Source organism: Phaseolus vulgaris, chromosome 8 (assembly GCF_051622355.1).
Source record: "Phaseolus vulgaris cultivar YP4 chromosome 8, ASM5162235v1, whole genome shotgun sequence".
Taxonomy (NCBI): domain Eukaryota; kingdom Viridiplantae; phylum Streptophyta; class Magnoliopsida; order Fabales; family Fabaceae; genus Phaseolus; species Phaseolus vulgaris.
Genome location: NC_143505.1, coordinates 61,202,060 through 61,222,226, shown reverse-complemented (window position 1 = coordinate 61,222,226; position 20,167 = coordinate 61,202,060). Strand labels below are relative to the sequence as shown.

The 20,167-nt window shown below is 26.2% G+C and overlaps 1 protein-coding gene across 1 annotated transcript; it reads right to left on the bottom strand.

The window, feature by feature from the left end:
- Positions 1-18,373: 18,373 nt before the first annotated feature.
- On the bottom strand, positions 18,374-19,942 carry LOC137826921 (putative FBD-associated F-box protein At5g22720). The gene is made up of 3 exons (XM_068633078.2): positions 18,915-19,942; positions 18,641-18,799; positions 18,374-18,551 (listed from the first exon to the last, which is right to left on the bottom strand). The coding sequence occupies exons 1-2, from the start codon at positions 19,908-19,910 to the stop codon at positions 18,662-18,664; spliced, it is 1,134 nt and encodes a 377-aa protein (XP_068489179.1). The 5' UTR covers positions 19,911-19,942; the 3' UTR covers positions 18,374-18,551; positions 18,641-18,661.
- Positions 19,943-20,167: the final 225 nt, after the last annotated feature.

The window sequence follows — 20,167 nt, the reverse complement described above, 5'->3', positions numbered from 1 at the left end:
GTTAGTGGATTTTCATCTCCAACATATTAAAAGTTTTGATTTTTACAACATAAGTATGGCAGTTTCTTCCTGCACCCCTACGTTTTTCTTCCTGCACCCCCACAATGTAATGCAAAGACAAAAATATCCCTATTATTTTTTAAAAATTCCAAAATACACATAAGACTCACACTAATTTTTCTTCTTCTGGACAATGCAATTCGGTAATTTTACGGAATAAGAAATCCACATTTATTTTTTTGCATTCCGGATTGGTGAATCCGTTAATCTTCCAGATTGATGAATCCGGTAATCTTCCGGATTGGTGAATCCAGTAATCTTCCGGATCCATCAATCCGTAACTAAAATTAGACTTCCAGATTCAGCAATCCGGAAATCAACAAGTTGCTTTCGAAACACCCATTTATTTGAAAAAGAACACGAATCACTTCCGGATTGATGAATCCATAGCACACTCCCAGATTGATGAATCCGTAGCACACTCCCGGATTGATGAATCTGGTAACCTAGAAAACTCTAGTTTTTTTAAATAAAAGGTGAAGGTCAGTTTTGGGATTTACAAAATTGTAGGGGTGCAGGAAGAAAAACATAGGGGTGCAGAAAGAAGAAGCCCATAAGTATTTATATCTTAAGAGTGACAAAATGAGAAATTTGGCCTCTTTTGGCCCAATTCGTTGTTTGTCCATTAATGTCCATTAAAAGGAGAAGGTGCAAACTGGTCTGTTAAGGTTGCATGGGCTTAAAATAGTAACGGACTATATCACAGGACGAATTGGTGGGCTAGTCTATATTTTTTAATTTTTGTAATATTTTTTTAATTATTTTGTCTTAGACCTGTTTACTTAGTTATAATAATTGTTATTGCTTGATAAAAAAGGTTTAATACCTAACAAAATAAAGTAAATATCAACAATATATCAATGAATCAAATGATGTATAAATAAATTAATGTAAATAAAGTTATATAAAAAATATTGATCACTACGAGTTTTTATTTCAAAATAATAAAATCTTCTTTTAAAATATCAAAAATAAAAAAGTTCAAAAAGTTAATCCACCTCACCTGCCAATCCATTTTGTTATCTATATTTTTTTTTTCCTTTTCTCTCATCTTTCTTTTTGAGATACTTACTTTTATAGCAGTACATTTCATTTCTTTTTAGGCCACTTTGTTAAAGAAAATACTTTTTTTAGTTTCATCTCCTTTTTATAATTTTTGTTTAATTTATATTAATTTTATTATATTTTTATAAGTGTGATGCACTGCATTTAAATTTTGACAACACTAAATCTATATATCAAGCATGGCAAGTCATTTAAAAGTATTAAAAAAAAATAAGGGTCATTTTTTTACATTTATAAAAATGTTTTACATAACTTTGTTCTATTTTATACATTCACATCCACATAAAAATCAAATAAAAGAAATATGCCAAGAAAAAAGTTATGATTTGTGACTATGTAACAAGTTTGAAAGTGGAATGTTTGGAATTTGATGAGTGCATATAGAATATTATAAATAAGTTTTAAATCAATATTTTTTTTATAGTAGAGTTTATTTAAATTATAGAAAATTAGAGACTTTTCTGCTTTTGTGTGAAAAATAAATGTAATAATATAGTATTTGGACTTATTAAGCCCATCAAGCTAAGGGAAGTAAATATTGAAGGGTTCTTTCTTCCTACACCTTCGTAACTTCTCTCATCACCCCCATAGGTTAGACAAACACTATTTTATCCTTAAAACACTACACTTTGAATTCTATAATTTTAAATTTTTTTCTATTTATATTTTCTGAATTGTATAATTTAGAAGATATTTTTAAGAAAATAATTTTCTAAGTTATACAATCCATAATATTCTTTTTTTTGAAAAATATATTTCGATTTACAGAATCAAAAGGTATTTTCAAATCTGAAAATACTCTGTAATCTATAATATATATATATTTTTTAATATAGAATCTGTAAAGTATTTTAATCTTAAACTTTATAATACAAAGTTTGTAAATCATTCATTCCGAAATAAAAAGGTATAAATAAAATAAAGAATATTTTTAATCTTTTAAAAAGTATGGGGTAACCCCAAAAAACTATGGAGGTGTAGGAAGAAACATCCATATATTGTGGGGTTAAATTTAAAGTCAATCAGGCCCACGACAATAATCCACTAATAAAAGATATTTTGATCTTTTAAAAGGTATTAAGTATCACAAGAAAATACGGAGGTGTGGAAAGAAAGATTCATATTGAAGGGTTAAATTTAAAGTCAATCAGGCCCACGTCAAGGATATTTTGATCTTTTAAAAGGTATGAAGTATCACAAGAAAATACGGAGGTGCGGAAAGAAAGATCCATATTGAAGGGTTAAATTTAAAGTCAATCAGGCCCACCACAATAATCCACTAATAAAGGATATTTTGATCTTTTAATCGGTTTGAAGTATCACAAGAAAATATGGAGGTGCAGAAAGAAATATCCATATTGAAGGGTTAAATTTAAAGTCAATCAGGCCCACGATAATCCACTGATAATTTTGGGCTTAAGAAAAAGTAAAAAAAAAAAAAGAAGCATGTTCAAAAGAACAAAAGAAGGCACGAGCAACCAACATTTTCTGAACTTAATGAACAAGAGGTGCTAAAAGATTTTTTTTAACAAAGTGAGATAAAAAGAAATGAAATGTATTTAATTTCTATAAAAGTCAATACTTTCAGAAAAAGGAAAGAAAATAATGAAAAAAAGAAAAATCCCACCTCAAATGAAAGGAAAAACAAAGTGAAGTAAGAGCCTTTGTTAGGCAAAAGGGGTTGAAAAATAATATGAATATATTTATTGATAAATGCTTATTTTTTAAATATTATTATAGTTAATAATTTATTTATTAAAACATTATGAATATTTTTTAAATAACAATATCAATACTATTAAAAACTTTAAGAAAAAGAAATGTAAATTATCCAAAATCATATATATTTACTTATATATAAGTTTGTATATAATTAGAATTTATAGATAGAACAAAATCTGTAGATAATTTCGAATGCTATAATCAGCTTATTACATAGGTACAGTTCTTATGCAAGCTAAAATTATTAATGGTGTGCATACAACATATTAAATATATATATATATATATATATACTTAATTTAATTATGAAACAAATGTTTATGAAAACATTCCTTTAATTAAAAGAGTATAGGATTTTTTTTATAGATGTCATTTAACTTCTCTTCCTATGACATGGTATTGTCATGGTAAACAATTCGAGATTGTGTTTATTTTTCTTTTTCTTTTGGTTTCTATAAATACAATTTATATAATTATAATGTGTAATATATATGTATTTATAACATATGGTATTAATCATAAATAGATGTATATGGGCAAGAAGATTTGTCTCATTAGATTTAAAATTTTACTTTTTGTTCTTTTATAAACAATGACTTAGAAAGTATAAATAAAATGGACTCTTATATGTGTACTTTGTCCACACTCTTTTTTTTTAACATGTGATTTCTGAACATCATATAATTACTTCTAATGTTATATTTTTTTGGGTAATGCTTAACCGGAACAAGAGTAATATTTAGTGAGGAACCAATTAAGTATATGGTCTAATAAACTGTTTGGACTGGTATTACTAACTTTATATCTTTAGTAGATAATTTTTTTGGTGGTATGCAGTGAGGAAAACACGAGCCACATGATGAAAGGAAAGTATAGATAATATTGACTCAAATGTATATTTGTATTTTGTACGAATGATTGATTAACATAACGGAGGGTAAACTGGCTTAATAAACTATAAATCTGACTGAATGTAATAGAAAGACAACATAGAAACTATGTGATATGCATAATAGGGGTTTTATCAAAATATGTATTTTCGTTGGGATGTTGTTAGGGGATGAGCTCCTTTATGATATTTATTTTTCTGGTAACGGACTTTTTAATGTAAAAGGTTGAGACACTCCTAAAATGTCTCAATTATTTAATTTATTCATCTATGAAAAAAATTATGTGTATGAAGAAATAATGAAGGATAAATGAATAATATTATGTTAAAAAGAAAACTAAAAATATATTTAAGTAAAACACATTATTTCTATCGATGTGACCTACCAACTTCAATGAAATTATTTATTTATTCGAGTTGATAAATGTTATTTGGATTATTTTAAACGTAAAAGTTTACGATAAAAAAAAAAAACTCAGAAGAAGATCTAGTTAATAATTTATTATAAAAGAAAATAAAATGATAAATGTTTATTGTTTAATATAGCATTTGAACATATAGAGCTGTTGGTTAGAAGAAACATAGAAACTGTGAATTTTGCCGGAACAAGAGTGATATTTAGTGAATGAACCAATTAAGTATATGGTCTAATAAACTGTTTGGGTTGGTATTACTAACTTTATATCTTTAGTAGAGAATTTTTTTGGTGGTTTGCAGGGAAAAAAACACGAGCCACACAATGGAAGGAAAGTATAGATAATATTGACTCAAATGTATATTTGTATTTTGTACGAATGATTAACATAAATGAGAGTAAACTGGCTTAATAAACTATAAATCTGACTGAATGTAATAGAAAGACAACATAGATAGGAAACTATGTGATATGCATAATAGGGGATTTATCAAAAGATGTATTTTCGTTGGGATGTTGTTAGGGAATGAACTCCTTTATAATATTTATTTTCCTGTCTAAGATTGGCTTGAATTATAGGAAGCTAGTAAAGGATTTTTTAATGTAAAAGGTTGATACACTCCTAAATACTAAAGTGTCTCAATTATTTAGTTTATTCATTGCTAAGAAAAACAATTATATCAAGAAATAATGAATGATAAGTGAATAATATTATGTTTAAAAGAAAACTAAACCAATATACTTAAGTAAAACACATTATTTCTATCGATGTGACCTACAAACTTCAATGAAATTATTTATTTATTCGAGTTGATAAATGTTATTTGGATTATTTTAAACGTAAAAGTTTACGATAAAAAAAACTCAGAAAAAGATCTAGTTAATAATTTTTTATAAAAGAAAATAAAATGATAAATGTTTATTGTTTAATATAGCATTTGAACATACAAAGCTGTTAGTTAGAGGAAACATAGAAACTGTGAATTTTTCCAGAACAAGAGTGGTATTTAGTGAAGTTACCAATTAAGTATATGGTCTAATAAACTGTTTGGGTTGGTATTATTAACTTTATATCTTTAGTAGAGAATTTTTTTGGTGGTTTGCAGGGAAGAAAACACGAGCCACACGATGGAAGGAAGTATAGATAATATTGACTCAAATGTATATTTGTATTTTGTACGAATGATTAACATAAATGAAAGTAAATTGACTTAATAAACTATAAATCTGACTGAATGTAATAGAAAGACAACATAGATAGGAAACTATGTGATATGCATAATATGGGCTTTATCACAAGATGTATTTTCGTTGGGATGTTGTTAGGGGATGAACTCCTTTATGATATTTATTTTCCTGTCTAAGATTGACTTGAATGATAGAAAGCTAGTAAAGGATTTTTTAATGTAAAAGGTTGATACACTCTTAAATACTAAAGTGTCTAAATTATTTAGTTTATTCATTGCTAAGAAAAACAATTATATGAAGAAATAATGAATGATAAAGTGAATAATATTATGTTTAAAAGAAAACTAAACCAATATACTTAAGTAAAACACATTAACTTCAATGAAATTATTTATTTATTCGAGTTGATAAATGTTATTTGGATTATTTTAAACGTAAAAGTTTACGATAAAAAAAACTCAGAAAAAAGATCTAGTTAATAATTTATTATAAAAGAAAATAAAATGATAAATGTTTATTGTTTAATATAGCATTTGAACATACAAAGCTGTTAGTTAGTTAGAAGAAACATAGAAACTGTGAATTTTGCCAGAACAAGAGTGGTATTTAGTGAAGTTACCAATTAAGTATATGGTCTAATAAACTGTTTGGACTGGTATTACTAACTTTATATCTTTAGTAGAGAATATTTTTGGTGGTTTGCAGGGAGGAAAACACGAGCCACATGATAGAAGGAAATTATAGATAATATTGACTCAAATGTATATTTGTATTTTGTACGAATGATTAACATAAAGGAAGTAAACTGGCTTAATAAACTATAAATCTGACTGAATGTAATAGAAAGACAACATAGATACGAAACTATGTGATATACATAATAGGAGCTTTATCAAAAGATGTATTTTAATTATTTTCCTGTCTAATATTGGCTTGAATTATAGGAAGTTGGTAAAAGACTTTTTAATGTAAAAGGTTGAGACACTCCTAAAGTGTCTCAATTATTTAATTTATTCATTGTTGAGAAAAAAAATTATGTGTATGAAGAAGTAATGAAAGATAAGTGAATAATATTATGTTTAAAAGAAAACTAAACCAATATACTTAAGTAAAACACATTATTTCTATCGATGTGACCTACAAACTTCATTGGAATTATTTATTTATTCGAGTTGATAAATGTTATTTGGATTATTTTAAACGTAAAAGTTTACTATAAAAAAAACTCAAAAGAAAATCTAGTTAATAATTTATTATAAAAAAAATAAAATGATAAAGGTTTATTGTTTAATATAGCATTTGAACATATAGAACTGTTGGTTAGAAGAACATAGAAACTGTGAATTTTGAGCACCAAAACCAAACCAAATAAAATTGATAAAATTCGACATTAAAGAATAAAAATAGATATCAAAACATGTCCCTTACATCAAGATAGCAAAATAATCAACATCCATAACAAAGTCACAACAAAAAACACAACTTATAGTCCAAAGATGAAATTTCTTTAGTAATCTTCAATCAACCTCTTTTTGCCTTCTTGTACTATAACAAAAAAAAACACGACATTGTTAGAAAAACTATGTGCTTTTTGTTTATAAAAAACACTTTTATGTAACTTTATTTTGTTGATACCTTCGTATTGATATAAATCAAATCACAAAGTCTCACCAAATAAATAGGCTTTCACGGCACTAGGTATACCAGAAGTAAAGGTGATATCATTGATTAACTCAAAAGTTTGCATTCTAGTGAAGGTAGAAGATTGATCCTCCAATATATCAGTAAACCTAGATAAAACTTACAAATAATATGAATGATTACATTATGTAACATTGTAATTCAAATTTTAAATTATAGTAAGATAACAATTAATTATTAACTGAAATATCATATTTGATAAAATAAATACTTGAATGATTTCAGTTGAGAAGGATATAAATTTTACTTGTCTAAGTATTTCAAATAACTCGATCAGACGATACAATGAATTAATATCCTCCTCATATACACCAATGAGTATAATTAGTCTCCCAACGTACATCCATGTCTATTCTCTCCACAAAGTTAAGATCAATCTTACTGGAAAATGAATACAAATTGGAGTCATGGTATTTAAAATATTTAAGCATTGGTGTCACAAGCTCGTCCTCATCAAACATCTCATCCATCCTAAAACCTGATATATCCAACTGTATAAGCTGGAAAACAGAGATTATGAAATTCTTGACATCGCCATAATAGACACAAGAGTGAAAATAGAGATACTGAAGATTAACACACTCTTCAAATAGGTTAAGGGAATCTCCCATCCAACGTTCAAATCGACGAAAGTTCAGGAATATTTGTCACGACAGACTCAACGGAGATGGTAATAACCTGAATGGTTGTGGATATGGATAGTGTATGAGTAACATAATCAATGATAGAATCTACAAATTCGTGTATTAAGGAAATAATAAATTATCAAATTGTACGCAATTATTATATTATTATATGCAATATTGTACGATATTGTATCCAATTATATTATATATTTTCTATACATGAAGTGATGTAAATACACTTATTTCTTTTTACATATTCTTACATACAATTTTCTTATATCGTGATCGTCAAGTTCATTCTCACACTCTAATCTAAGTTTGTAAATATTGCTAGAAGAATCTATAGCAGACATAAAACTATTTACAAAATTCTCAAAATATACAGAATCTCAATTGACGAGTCATCCAAATTGAGCACCAATACCCAAATATGCCTCCATCTTTTGCTCAAGAAGCAGGTTTGAACTACAAACCTTACATTTAGAAAAGAAAGTATCTTAAGCAAGAGTTCGTGAGGTAACTAGGTAACTGACTCAATCTCTTCTCAGTTGTTACTCTACTACTATTTTCTTTTGCCGCCAAGTTCACAACAATTTTTCTCATACGGAATGAAAAGTTTCCTCTCTTCATTTCTTCGAATTTTTTTCACTCTCATCCTTTTCAAAATACCTAGAGTTACAAGTCATTTTTTCTCCTAACACTTTGCTAACAAAGATTATTTTTAATTTTATCTCAATTTTTTTTCATCTAATTTTTGTTTTATTTAGATTTTTTTATTATATATATATATTTTTTTTTTCACCACAATATTCTTACATTGATACTATGTGAATAAGAAGTTATAAAAATATTTAACAAGTAAACTTAAAAAATAAAGATGTAATTATTAATGAAAATAATTTTAAAATGAATTCTTTAATTCAATATGTTTATATACATTTTAAATTTTACAGTAAACTGGCTTAATAAACTATGAATCTGACTAAATGTAATAGAAAGACAACATAGATAAGAAACCATGTGATATGCATAATATGTACTTTATCTAAAGATGTATTTTCGTTGGGGGTGTTGTTAGGAGATGAGCTCCTTTATGATATTTATTTTCCTGTATAATATTGGCTTGAATTATAGGAATGGTAGAAGACTTTTTAATGTAAAAGGTTGAAACACTCCTAAAGTGTCTCAATTATTTAATTTATTCATTGCTGAGAAAAAAAAAATGTGTGTGAAGAAATAATGAAGGATAAATGAATAATATTATGTTTAAAAGAAAACTAAATCAATATAGTTAAGTAAAACACATTATTTTTATTGATGTGACCTACAAACTTCAATGGAATTAATTATTTATTCGTGTTGATAAATGTTATTTGGATTATTTTAAACATAAGAATTTACGATAAAAAAACTCAGAAGAAGATCTAGTTAATAATTTATTATAAAAGAAAATAAAAATGATAAATATTTATAGTTTAATATAGCATTTGAACATATAGAGATGTTGGTTAGAATAAACATATAAACTGTGAATTTTGCCGAAACAAGAGTGATATTTAGTGAAGGAACCAATTAAGTATATGGTCTAATAAACTGTTTGGATTGATATTACTAACTTTATATCTTTAGTATAAATCTTTTTTGAAAAGTATAGATAATATTGACTCAAATGTATATTTGTATTTTGTACGAATAATTAACCTACAGGAGGGTAAACTGGCTTAATAAACTATGAATCTGACAAAGACAACATAGATAGAAAAGATGTATTTTCGTTAGGGTGTTGTTAGGGGATGAACTCCTTTATGATATTTATTTTCTCCTGTATAATATTGACTTGAATTATAGGAAGCTGGTAAAGGACTTTTTAATGTAAAAGGTTTAGACACTCTTAAATGTCTCAATTATTTAATTTATTCATTGCTGAGAAAAAAAATTATGTGTAAGAAGAAATAAGGAAGGATAAGTGAATAATATTATGTTTATAAAAAACTAAACCAATATAAACACATTATTTTGTATCGATGTGACTTACAAACTTCAATGAAATTATTTATTTATTCGAGTTGATAAATGTTATTTGAATTATTTTAAACGTAAAAGATTACGATAAAAAAAAAACTCAGAAGAAGATCTAGTTAATAATTTATTATAAAAGAAATTAAAATGATAAATGTTTACTATTTAATATAACATTTGAACATATAGAACTTTTGGTTAGAAGAAACATAGAAACTGTGAATTTTGAGCACCAAAACCAAACCAAATAAAATTGTCTGATACACATAATTGTGAATCAAATGCAAAAGGTAAAAGTCGACATTAAAAAACAAAAATAAATATAAAAACATGTCCCTCACATCAAGCTAGCAAAATAACCAACATCCATAACAAAATCACAACAAAAAACACAACTTCTAGTCCAAAATGAAATTCGTTCAAAGTTCTTTATGAGTAATCTTCAATCAACCTCTTTTTACCTTTTTGTACCTGTACCAAAAAAACACAACATTATTAGAAAAACTATGTGCTTTTTGTTTATACTTTTATGTAACTTTATTTTGTTCATACCTTCGTATTGATATAAATCAAATTACGAAGTCTCACTAAATAAATAGGCTTTCACGGCCCTAGGTATACCAGAAGTAAAAGTGACATCATTGATTAACTCAAAAGTTTGCATTCTAGTGAAGGGAGAAGATTGATCCTCAAATATATCAGGAAACCTAGATAAAACCTATAAATAATATGAATGATTAAATTATGTAACATTGTAATTCAATTATTAAATTATAGTAAGATAACAACTAATTATTAACTGAAATATCTTATTTGATAAAAGAAATACTTACATTTCAGTTGAGAATGATATAAATTTTACTTGTCAAAGTATTTCAAATAACTTGATCAGACGATACAATGAATCAGTATCCTCCTCATATACACCATGATGAGTATAACTAGTCTCCCAACGTACATCCATGTCTATTTTCTCCACAAAATTAAGATCAATCTCACTGGAAAAAAGAATACAAATTGGAGTCATGGTATTTAAAATATTTAAACATTGGTGTCACAAGCTCACAGTCCTCATCAAACATCTCATCCACCCTAAAACCTGATATATCCAACTGTATAAGTTGAGAAACAGAGATTATGAAATTCTTGACATCGCCATAATAGACACAAGAGTGAAAATAGAGATACTGAAGATTAACACACTCTTCAAATAGGTTAAGGGAATCTCCCATCCCACATTCAAATCGACAATCATAGAGGAGTAACTAAGCTTGAGAAATTGAGATAACGACACACGGAAAAGTTCAGGAATATTTGTCACGACAGACTCAACATTGTAATAACCTGAATGGTTGTGGATATGGATAGTGTATGAGTAACATAATCAATGATAGAATCTACAAATTTGTGTATTAAGGAAATAATAAATTATCAAATTGTACGCAATTATTATATTATTAAATGCAATATTATACGATATTGTATCCAATTATATTATATATTTTTTATACATAAAGTGATGTAAATACACTTTTTTTTTTCTTACATACAATTTTCTTATATCGTGATCCTCAAGTTTATTCTCACACCTAAACTAAGTTTGTAAATATTGCTAGAAGAATCTATAACAGACATAAAACTATTTACAAAATTCTCAAAAGATACATAATCTCAAATAACGAGTCATCCAAATTGAGCATGGGTAAGGATCTCCATCTTTTGCTCAAGAAGCAGGTTTGAACTACAAACCTTACATCTAGAAAAGAAAGTATCTTCAGCAATAGTTCGTCAGATAATTGACTCAATCTATCCTCAGTTGTTACTTTACTACTATTTTTTTTGCCGCCGAGTTCACAACAGTTTTTTTCCTACGAAGTGAAAAGTTTCCTCTCTTCATTTCTTATAATTTTCTCCACTCTCGTCCTTCTCAAAATACCTGTTTTTATGGTTGCATGTCACTTTTTCTCCTGACACTTTTCTAACAAAGATTTATTTTTAATTTTATCTTAATTTTTTTCTTCTAATTTTTGTTTTATTTAGATTTTTTTATTATATATATATATATATATATATTTTTAAAAATATATATAATTATTAATGAAAATAATTTTAAAATGAATTCTTTAATTCAATATGTTTGTATTCATTTTAAATTTTATATGAAGAGGGTTTGAAGAGAAAAAAGAGTTGGAAGGAAGAAAAGATGTGAAGGTTCTTGTGTAGAGGGTTTGCAGACAGACACATATTGTTGTTTAGATAAAATAAAGATAATGTTTGTTGAATATTTATATTTTACTTTAATATTTATTTTGAAACAAAGTATAACAATTTTGTTATTATTCTGGTGAACGAATCATGTGAATGTATTTTTTTTGAAAGAGGTTAAAAAGTTGTGTGCATTGTGTTACACTAATGTTTAATATAGTATTGTGTTATAATGTTTAACACAGTAAATTAGTGTACTGTAGTGTTTTATTACATGGAAGAGGCATCATGAAATATAGAATTGATTACTCTTAATTTGGTTAAATTAAAAAAAAAGTAGAACTACTAATAAAAAATATAATTTAGGATATGTAATTGATTATGATAGATGTATTTAAAAAGATAATCTAATTCTTTTAATTAATGAAATGTTTTGTTATAAATGTGTATAATCCTTAATCATCATAGTGTTATGTTTTAAAAAAAAACAAATATTTTAGTAATTTGGTTTAATCACTTATAAAGAAACAGGAAATAAATTATTTTTATTATTTTATTATAAAATTTTAAATATAACTAAACAACCAATTTTTACTAGTGGATTTTCATTTCTACTTACTAAAAGCTTTTTTGAACACCATAACTATATTTATATATTAGGTGTGACAAAATGAGACAGTTCAATCTGTTTTGACCTAATTCGTCGTTGGTCCGTTAAAAGTGAAAAGGTGTAAGGCAAATTCTTTCCACATCCAACATAATTTTAAAATTCAAAAAATAACTTTTATTCTAAAAATAAAAATCCAAAATAGAAAATAATACATTATGAAAAAAATAGATCTGGAAGAGCTTTTTGTGTTCCAGATATAAAAATCCAGAAAAAAAAAAATCAAAACCCAATTTGGATAAAAGTCCGCAATACAAAAAATAATACATTAAAGACATTTTCGTCTTTTTCATTAGAATTGGGTACAATTATATGATGCAGCAAGCAATGGTCAAGGTGCAAACTGGTCTATTAAGGTTGTATGGGCTGTAAATAGTAATGGACTATGTCACAGGTGGATTGGTGGGTTAGCCCATCACTTTTCAATTTTTATAATTTTTTTTTATAATTTTTATTTTTAGACCTATTTACTTAGTTATAATAATTGTTATTACTTTTTGAACAATAAAAATACAATAAAGAGCAATAAAATTAAAACCAATTTTAATATTCTGTTGAAAAAGGTTTAATACCTAACAAAATAAAGTAAGTATCAACAATACTTCAATGAATCAAATGATGTATAAATAAATTAATGTAAATAAAGTTATATAAAAACATTGATCACTACAAGTTTTTATTTCAAAATCATAAAATCTTTTTTTTTTAAATGTGAAAAATAAAAAGGGATGAGTTGACTACCAATTTCATCCGCTTGTGACATGTTGGGTTAGTAGGTTAGATGAACAAAAACATAACGAATTAGCGGGTTGAAAAAGTTAATCCACCTCACCTAAATGATGGTGGTCAGCCCACCAAATCCAACTCATTTTGTCATCTATATTCTACTTTTTATTATTTTTTTTCCTTTTCTCTCAGTTTTCCTGAGATATTTATAGGAGTACATTTCATTTCTCTTTGGGTCACTTTGTTAAAAAAAATATTATTTTTAGTTTCATCTCCTTTTTCTATTTTTTAAAAATTTATATTAATTTTATTATATTTTTACAAGTGTGATACACTGCATTTAAATTTTGACAACTCTAAATCTATATATCAAGCATGCCAAATCATTTAAAAATATTAAAAAAAGGTTTTTTTTTTTTACATTTATAAAAAATGTTTTACATAACTTTGTCCTAATTTATACATTCACATCCACATAAAAATCAAAATAAAGGAAATATGCCAAGAAAAAAAGTTCCACAATAGAATGTATATCCACTATTAGTCAACCTATGAACACATTGAAATGAGAAGACCAACCACCCAATATATTAGGAATAGTAACAAACAACAGTTAACTTAAATATCATATTTTAAAAATAAATAATACACACTTCAATTATTCCAAATGACAATGATACAAACTTTGGTGCTCTTCCCATCTCAAATAATTCAATTAAATGAAACACTCTATTAGTGTCCTTAGCTAACCAACTCACCCACATTAATAATTTTCATCCAAGAAAAAAATTAACCTTAATAAACAAAATACACATCACAGTTTTAGTATTTAAATATTGAAGTCTTGTCATGAAAAACTCAGTGACACAGTTAGATTTAAAACCTGATTTACTTAAATTGTGAGGTAAGAGACAAAGATTTTAAATATTTTGATTTTGTCATTGTTCTAACAATCATGAAAATATAAATTTTCAAATTAACACAATCTTTAAGTGAATCAAGAGATTCTCCCAACCTACAATCAAATTGACATAATAGAGATACAAGTGTTTAAGAGAAAAGAAGATTAAAAGTTATGATTTGTGATTATGTAACAAGTTTGAAAGAGTAATGTTTGGAATTTGATGAGTGCATGTATAGAATTTTATTAATAAGTTTTAAATAAATATTTTTTTTTACAGTAGAGTTTATTTAAATTTTAGAAAATTAGAGAATTAGAGACTTTTTTGCTTTTGTGTGAAAAAAAAATGTAAAAGTATTGAATTTGGACTTATTAAGCCCATCAAGCTAATGGATGTAAATATTGAAGGCGGGTTTCTTCCTGCACCTTCATAACTTCTCTCATCACCCCAATAGGTTAGACAAAACACCATTTTGTTCTTAAAAAAACTACATTTTAAATTTTTTTTCTATTTATATCTTATTGTATAATTTGAAAGATATTTAAAAAAAAATACTTTTAAAGTTATACAATCCATAATATATATATATATATATATATATATATATATATATATTTAAATATATTTTGATTTTCAGAAGATATTTTCGAATCTGAATAAATATATATTTTTAAAAAAAACTCAATCTGGAAAGTATTTTTAATATTAAACTTTATAATACAAAGTTTTTAAATCACTCATTTCGAAAAAAAAATTATAAATAAAATAAAGAATATTTTTAATCTTTTAAAAAGTATGGAGTACCACAAGAAACTATGGATGCAGGAAAACATCCATATACATATACAAGAAAATAAAGAATATTTTGATCTTTTAATAGGTATGAAGTATCACAAGAAAATATGGAGGTGCAGAAAGAAAGATCCATATTGAAGGGTTAAATTTAAAGTTAATCAGGCCCACAACAATAATCCACTAATAAAGGATGTTTTGATCTTTTAAAAGGTATGGAGTATCACAAGAAAATACGGAGGTGCAGGAAGAAAGATCCGTATTGAAGGGTTAAATTTAAAGTCAATCAGGCCCACGATAATCCACTGAAAATTTTGGGCTTAAGAAAAAGTGAACAAAAACAAAAAGCATGTTCAAAAGAACAAAAAGAAGGCACGAGCAACGAACATTTTCTGAACTTAATGAACAAGAAGTGCTAAAAGATTTTTTTTAACAAAGTGAGATAAAAAGAAATGAAATGTATTTAATTTCTATAAAAGTCAATATTTTTCAGAAAAAGGAAAGAAAATAATGAAAAAAAAGAAAAATCCCACCTCAAATGAAAGGAAAAACAAAGTGAAGTAAGAGGCTTTGTCAGGCAAAAGGGGTTGAAAAATAAAATGAATATATTTATTGATATTTAAATGCTTATTTTTTAAACATTAATATAGTTAATAATTTATTTATTAAAACATTATGAATATTTTTAAATAAAAATATCAATAATATTAAAATTTCAAAAAAAAAGAAAGATAAATTATCCAAAATTATATATTTACTTATATATATAAGTTTGTATATAATTAAAATTTATAGATAGAGCAAAACTTGTAGATAAATTTCGTATGCTATAATCAGCTTATTATATACAGGTACAGTTCTTATGCAAGCTAAAACTATTAATGGTGTGCATACAACATATTAAAGAGATATATATATATATATATATATTTTTTTTTTTTTTTAGAGATATTTCTTGATACCACCGACTGAATGTGCAAATATTAAATATTGCTTTTAATGTTTTTTCCCTTTTCGAGACAATCACAGAGAACACTCTAGAACACCAATTGGAATATGTTAATTATACCTAAATTAACATAAATATCTTAAACATAAACATCTTCATTTCAACATTTGATTAAAAAAACGAATATTAAAGAATTTAAAAAGACCAACGACTCTACTTGACAAAAGTTTCATCTGATTTTTGCAAAATCCATTCTATTACACATTATGTCTTTGCATTACATGTTTAGTCTAGTACATTACCTATTTGTTTAATAAGAAATGATGAAAACAGTTAACGGTTAGATTTAAACATTCAAAAACATCAAAAGTTATTTATTATTATTATTATTATAAATAGTTTGAACATATCCAAAACTGACCTAATTTGTCCTTTGTAATAAATAAGATTCTGCAAGTCATAAGAGAGTTCACACATATTAAGGTAGGGTCTGCTGATACATATTTGCATGCGTTTTGTTTGGCTGCTGCATATGCACACCTTCAACTTGCTCTGTGCAAACCATGCAACTTAATTGGCAATAAATTCTGTCACATAATCCAAAGGTTGAGTGTGATAATACTCTGCTGCACGTTTCTCTATTTTCTGTGTTTTTTGCAACCTTCAAAATATTCCGTCAACACCATTCAATTTCACTTTTTACTCTCCACCTAGTTTCAAATGCTTCTGACAGAGATGAACATCAACTTGCTTCAAATATCTGCATAAAGTCACTGTGATTTCTTCTGTAAAAACAATAGTTATGGTGTTTTATTGGCCATGCTTAGTAGTGTGTTTTTAATTTTAACAGCAATGAGCTGTTGAATTCAATTTTCGAAGATGTTGTTGCTTTGACACTGAAAAAGCAAACTACATTCATTGGTAATTTACTGTGGTAATATATATATAATAATATTTTGAATTAAAATAATAAATGTAATTGAATTGTTAGGTGAACTTTTTTAGGTTATAGGATGTCGAATTACGAGCACTACTCTTCAGATTTTTATCTAGGTTGATTCAAATAATTTATTATTTCCTTGGAATTAGACAACCCAATTGCTTGTTTATTTCTTCAAAATAATTCAATGTATAGTTTGTTATGACACAACTGTTTATGAAACATTAAATATTTTCATCTGTAAGAATATTTTTTATAGTGTTTTTATTAGACATGGTTAGTTGTATATTTTTAATTTTAACAGTAATAAGCTATTGAATTCAAATTTTAAAGATGTTACTTTGACACTAAAAAGCATTCATTTGATAATTTATTATAATAATATAATAGTATTTTAAATTATAAATCAAATATTTGTAATTAAAATATTAATTTATTAAATTGTTAAAGAGAATATTTTTTACTACATCAGAACCATTGTTAACCATTGATCGTATTATCAAAATACCTATATTTACAGCTGAGTCAAATTATGGTCTTCAAATTTTTATCTAAGTTAATTAAAATAATTCATTATTTCCTTAGAATTAGACAAACCAAATGCATTGTTTATTTCTTAAAAAATAATTAAACTTTATGATGATATATAGTTAATTTAATTATGACACAGATGTTTAAGAAAGACATTCATTTAATTAAAAGACTATATTTTATAGAGGTCATTTAACTTCTCTTCCTATGACATGGTAGTGTCATGGTAAACAATTCGAGATTGAGTTTACTTTTCTTTTTCTTTTGGTTTTTATGTTAAATACAATTTATATAATTATAACGTTGAAAACGATCTAGTACAAGTGTTACATTGAAGATTAATTTAAATATATATGTATTTATAATATATGATATTAATCATCAAATAGATGCATATGGGCAAGAAGATTTGTCTCATTAGATTTAACATTTGACTTTTATTTTTTTATAAAGAATGATTTAGAAAGTATAAACAAAATGGACTCTTATGTGTATTTTGTACACACTTTTTTTTTAACATGTGATGCCATATAACTATTTCTAATGTTATATTTTAAATGAATAGTTAATATTATGTGTACTAAGAAATAAGAAAGGATAAGTGAATAATATTATATTTAAAAGAAAATTAAATCAATATATTTAAGTAAAACATATTATTTCCACGTACAAACTTTAATGAAGTTATTTTTTTAGTCGAATTAATAAATGTTATTTGAATTATTTTAAACCTAAAAGTTTATGATAAAAAAACTCAGAAGAATATAAAAGAAAATAAAATAATAAAAGTTTATTGTTTAATATAGGATTTAAACATATAAACTATAAGCGGTTGGTTAGAAGAAACATAGAAACTGTGAATTTTATGTAACAAAACCAAACAAAATAAAATTGATAAAACCAAATCTGTCTGATCGTGATACACATAATTGGGAATCAAATGCAAAAAGTAAAATTCGACATTAAAGAACAGAAAAAAAACATCAAAACATGTCTCTTACATCAGGATAACAAAATAACCAACCGTTCATAACAAAATCACAAAAAAAAACCTATGAAAATTCAGAGAAAACACAACTTCTAATCCAGAGATGAAATTCTTTCAAAGTTCTTCATGAGCAATCTTCAATCAACCTCTTTTTGCCTTCTTGTACCTGTAACAAAAAAACACGACACTATTAAAAAACCTATGTGATTTTTGTTTAAAAAAAAACACTTTCATGTAACTTTATTTTGTTCATACCTTGTATTGATATAAATCAAATCAAGAAGTTTCACCAAATAAATAGGCTTGCACAACACTAGGTATACCAGAAGTGGTACCATTGATTAACTCAAAAGTTTGCATTCTAGTGAAGGGAGAAGATTGATCCTCCAATATTTCAGGAAACCTAGATAAAACCTACGAATAATATGAATGATCACATTATGTAACATTGTAATTCAAATATTAAATTATAGTAAGATAGCAACTAATTATTAACTGAAATATCATATTTGATAAAAGAAATACTTACTTGAATGATTTCAGTTGAGAAAGATATAAATTTTGCTTGTCCAAGTATTTCAAATAACTCGATCAGACGATACAATGGATCAGTATCTTCCTCATCCTCCTCATATACACCATGACGAGTATAGCTAGTCTCCCAACGTACATCCATGTCTATTTTCTCCACAAAGTTAAGATCAATATCACTGGAAAAAGAATACAAATTGGAGTCATCGTATTTAAAATATTTAAGCATTGGTGTCACAAGCTCGATCTCACAGTCCTCATCAAACATCTCATCGACTCTAAAACCTGATATATCCAACTGTATAAGTTGGGGAGCAGAGATTATGAAACTCTTGACATCGCCATAATAGACGCATGAGTGAAAATAGAGATACTGAAGATTAACACACTCTTCAAATAGGTCAAGGGAATCTCCCATCCCACATTCAAATCGACAATCACGGAGGATCAATTTCTTAAGAGAAGGAATGTCAAAATTTGTGGTCTCAGTAGCTATGTAACTAAGATTAAGAACACTGAGAGAATGACACACAGAAAGTTCAGGAAGATTTGTCACGACAGACTCAACAGAGATTGTAAGAACCTGAATGGTTGTGGATATGGATGGTGTATCAGTAACATAATCAATGATAGAATCTACAAATTCGTGATCCTCAAGTTCATTCTCACACTCTAACCTAAGTTTGTAAATGTTGCTAGAAGAATCTCTAGCAGACATAAAACTATGTACAAAATTCTCAAAAGATACCAAATCCTCAGATGACGAGTCATCCAAATTGAGCACCGGTAAGGATGCCCAAATATTCCTCCATCTTTTGCTCAACAAGAAGCAGGTTTGAACTACAAACCTTACATCTAAAAAAGAAAGTATCTTTAATAACATTTCGTCTGGCAGCTGACTCAATCTATCCTCAGTTGCTCTACTACTATTTTTTTTTGCTGCCGAGTTCACAGCAGTTTTTCTCCTAGGGAATAAAAAGTTTCCTCTATTCATTTCTACGAATTTTTTCCACTCTCATCCTTCTCAGAACACCTGCTTTTATAGTTGCATGTCATGTTTTCTTCTGAAACTTTGCAGACAAAGATCATTTTTAATTTTATCTCAATTTTTTTCTTCTAATTTTTGTTTTATTTAGATTTTTTTATTATATATATATTTTTTATTTTTTCCCACAATTTTCTTACATTGTTATCATGTGAATAAGAATTTATAAAAATAGTTAACAAGTAAACTTAAAAAATAAAGATGTA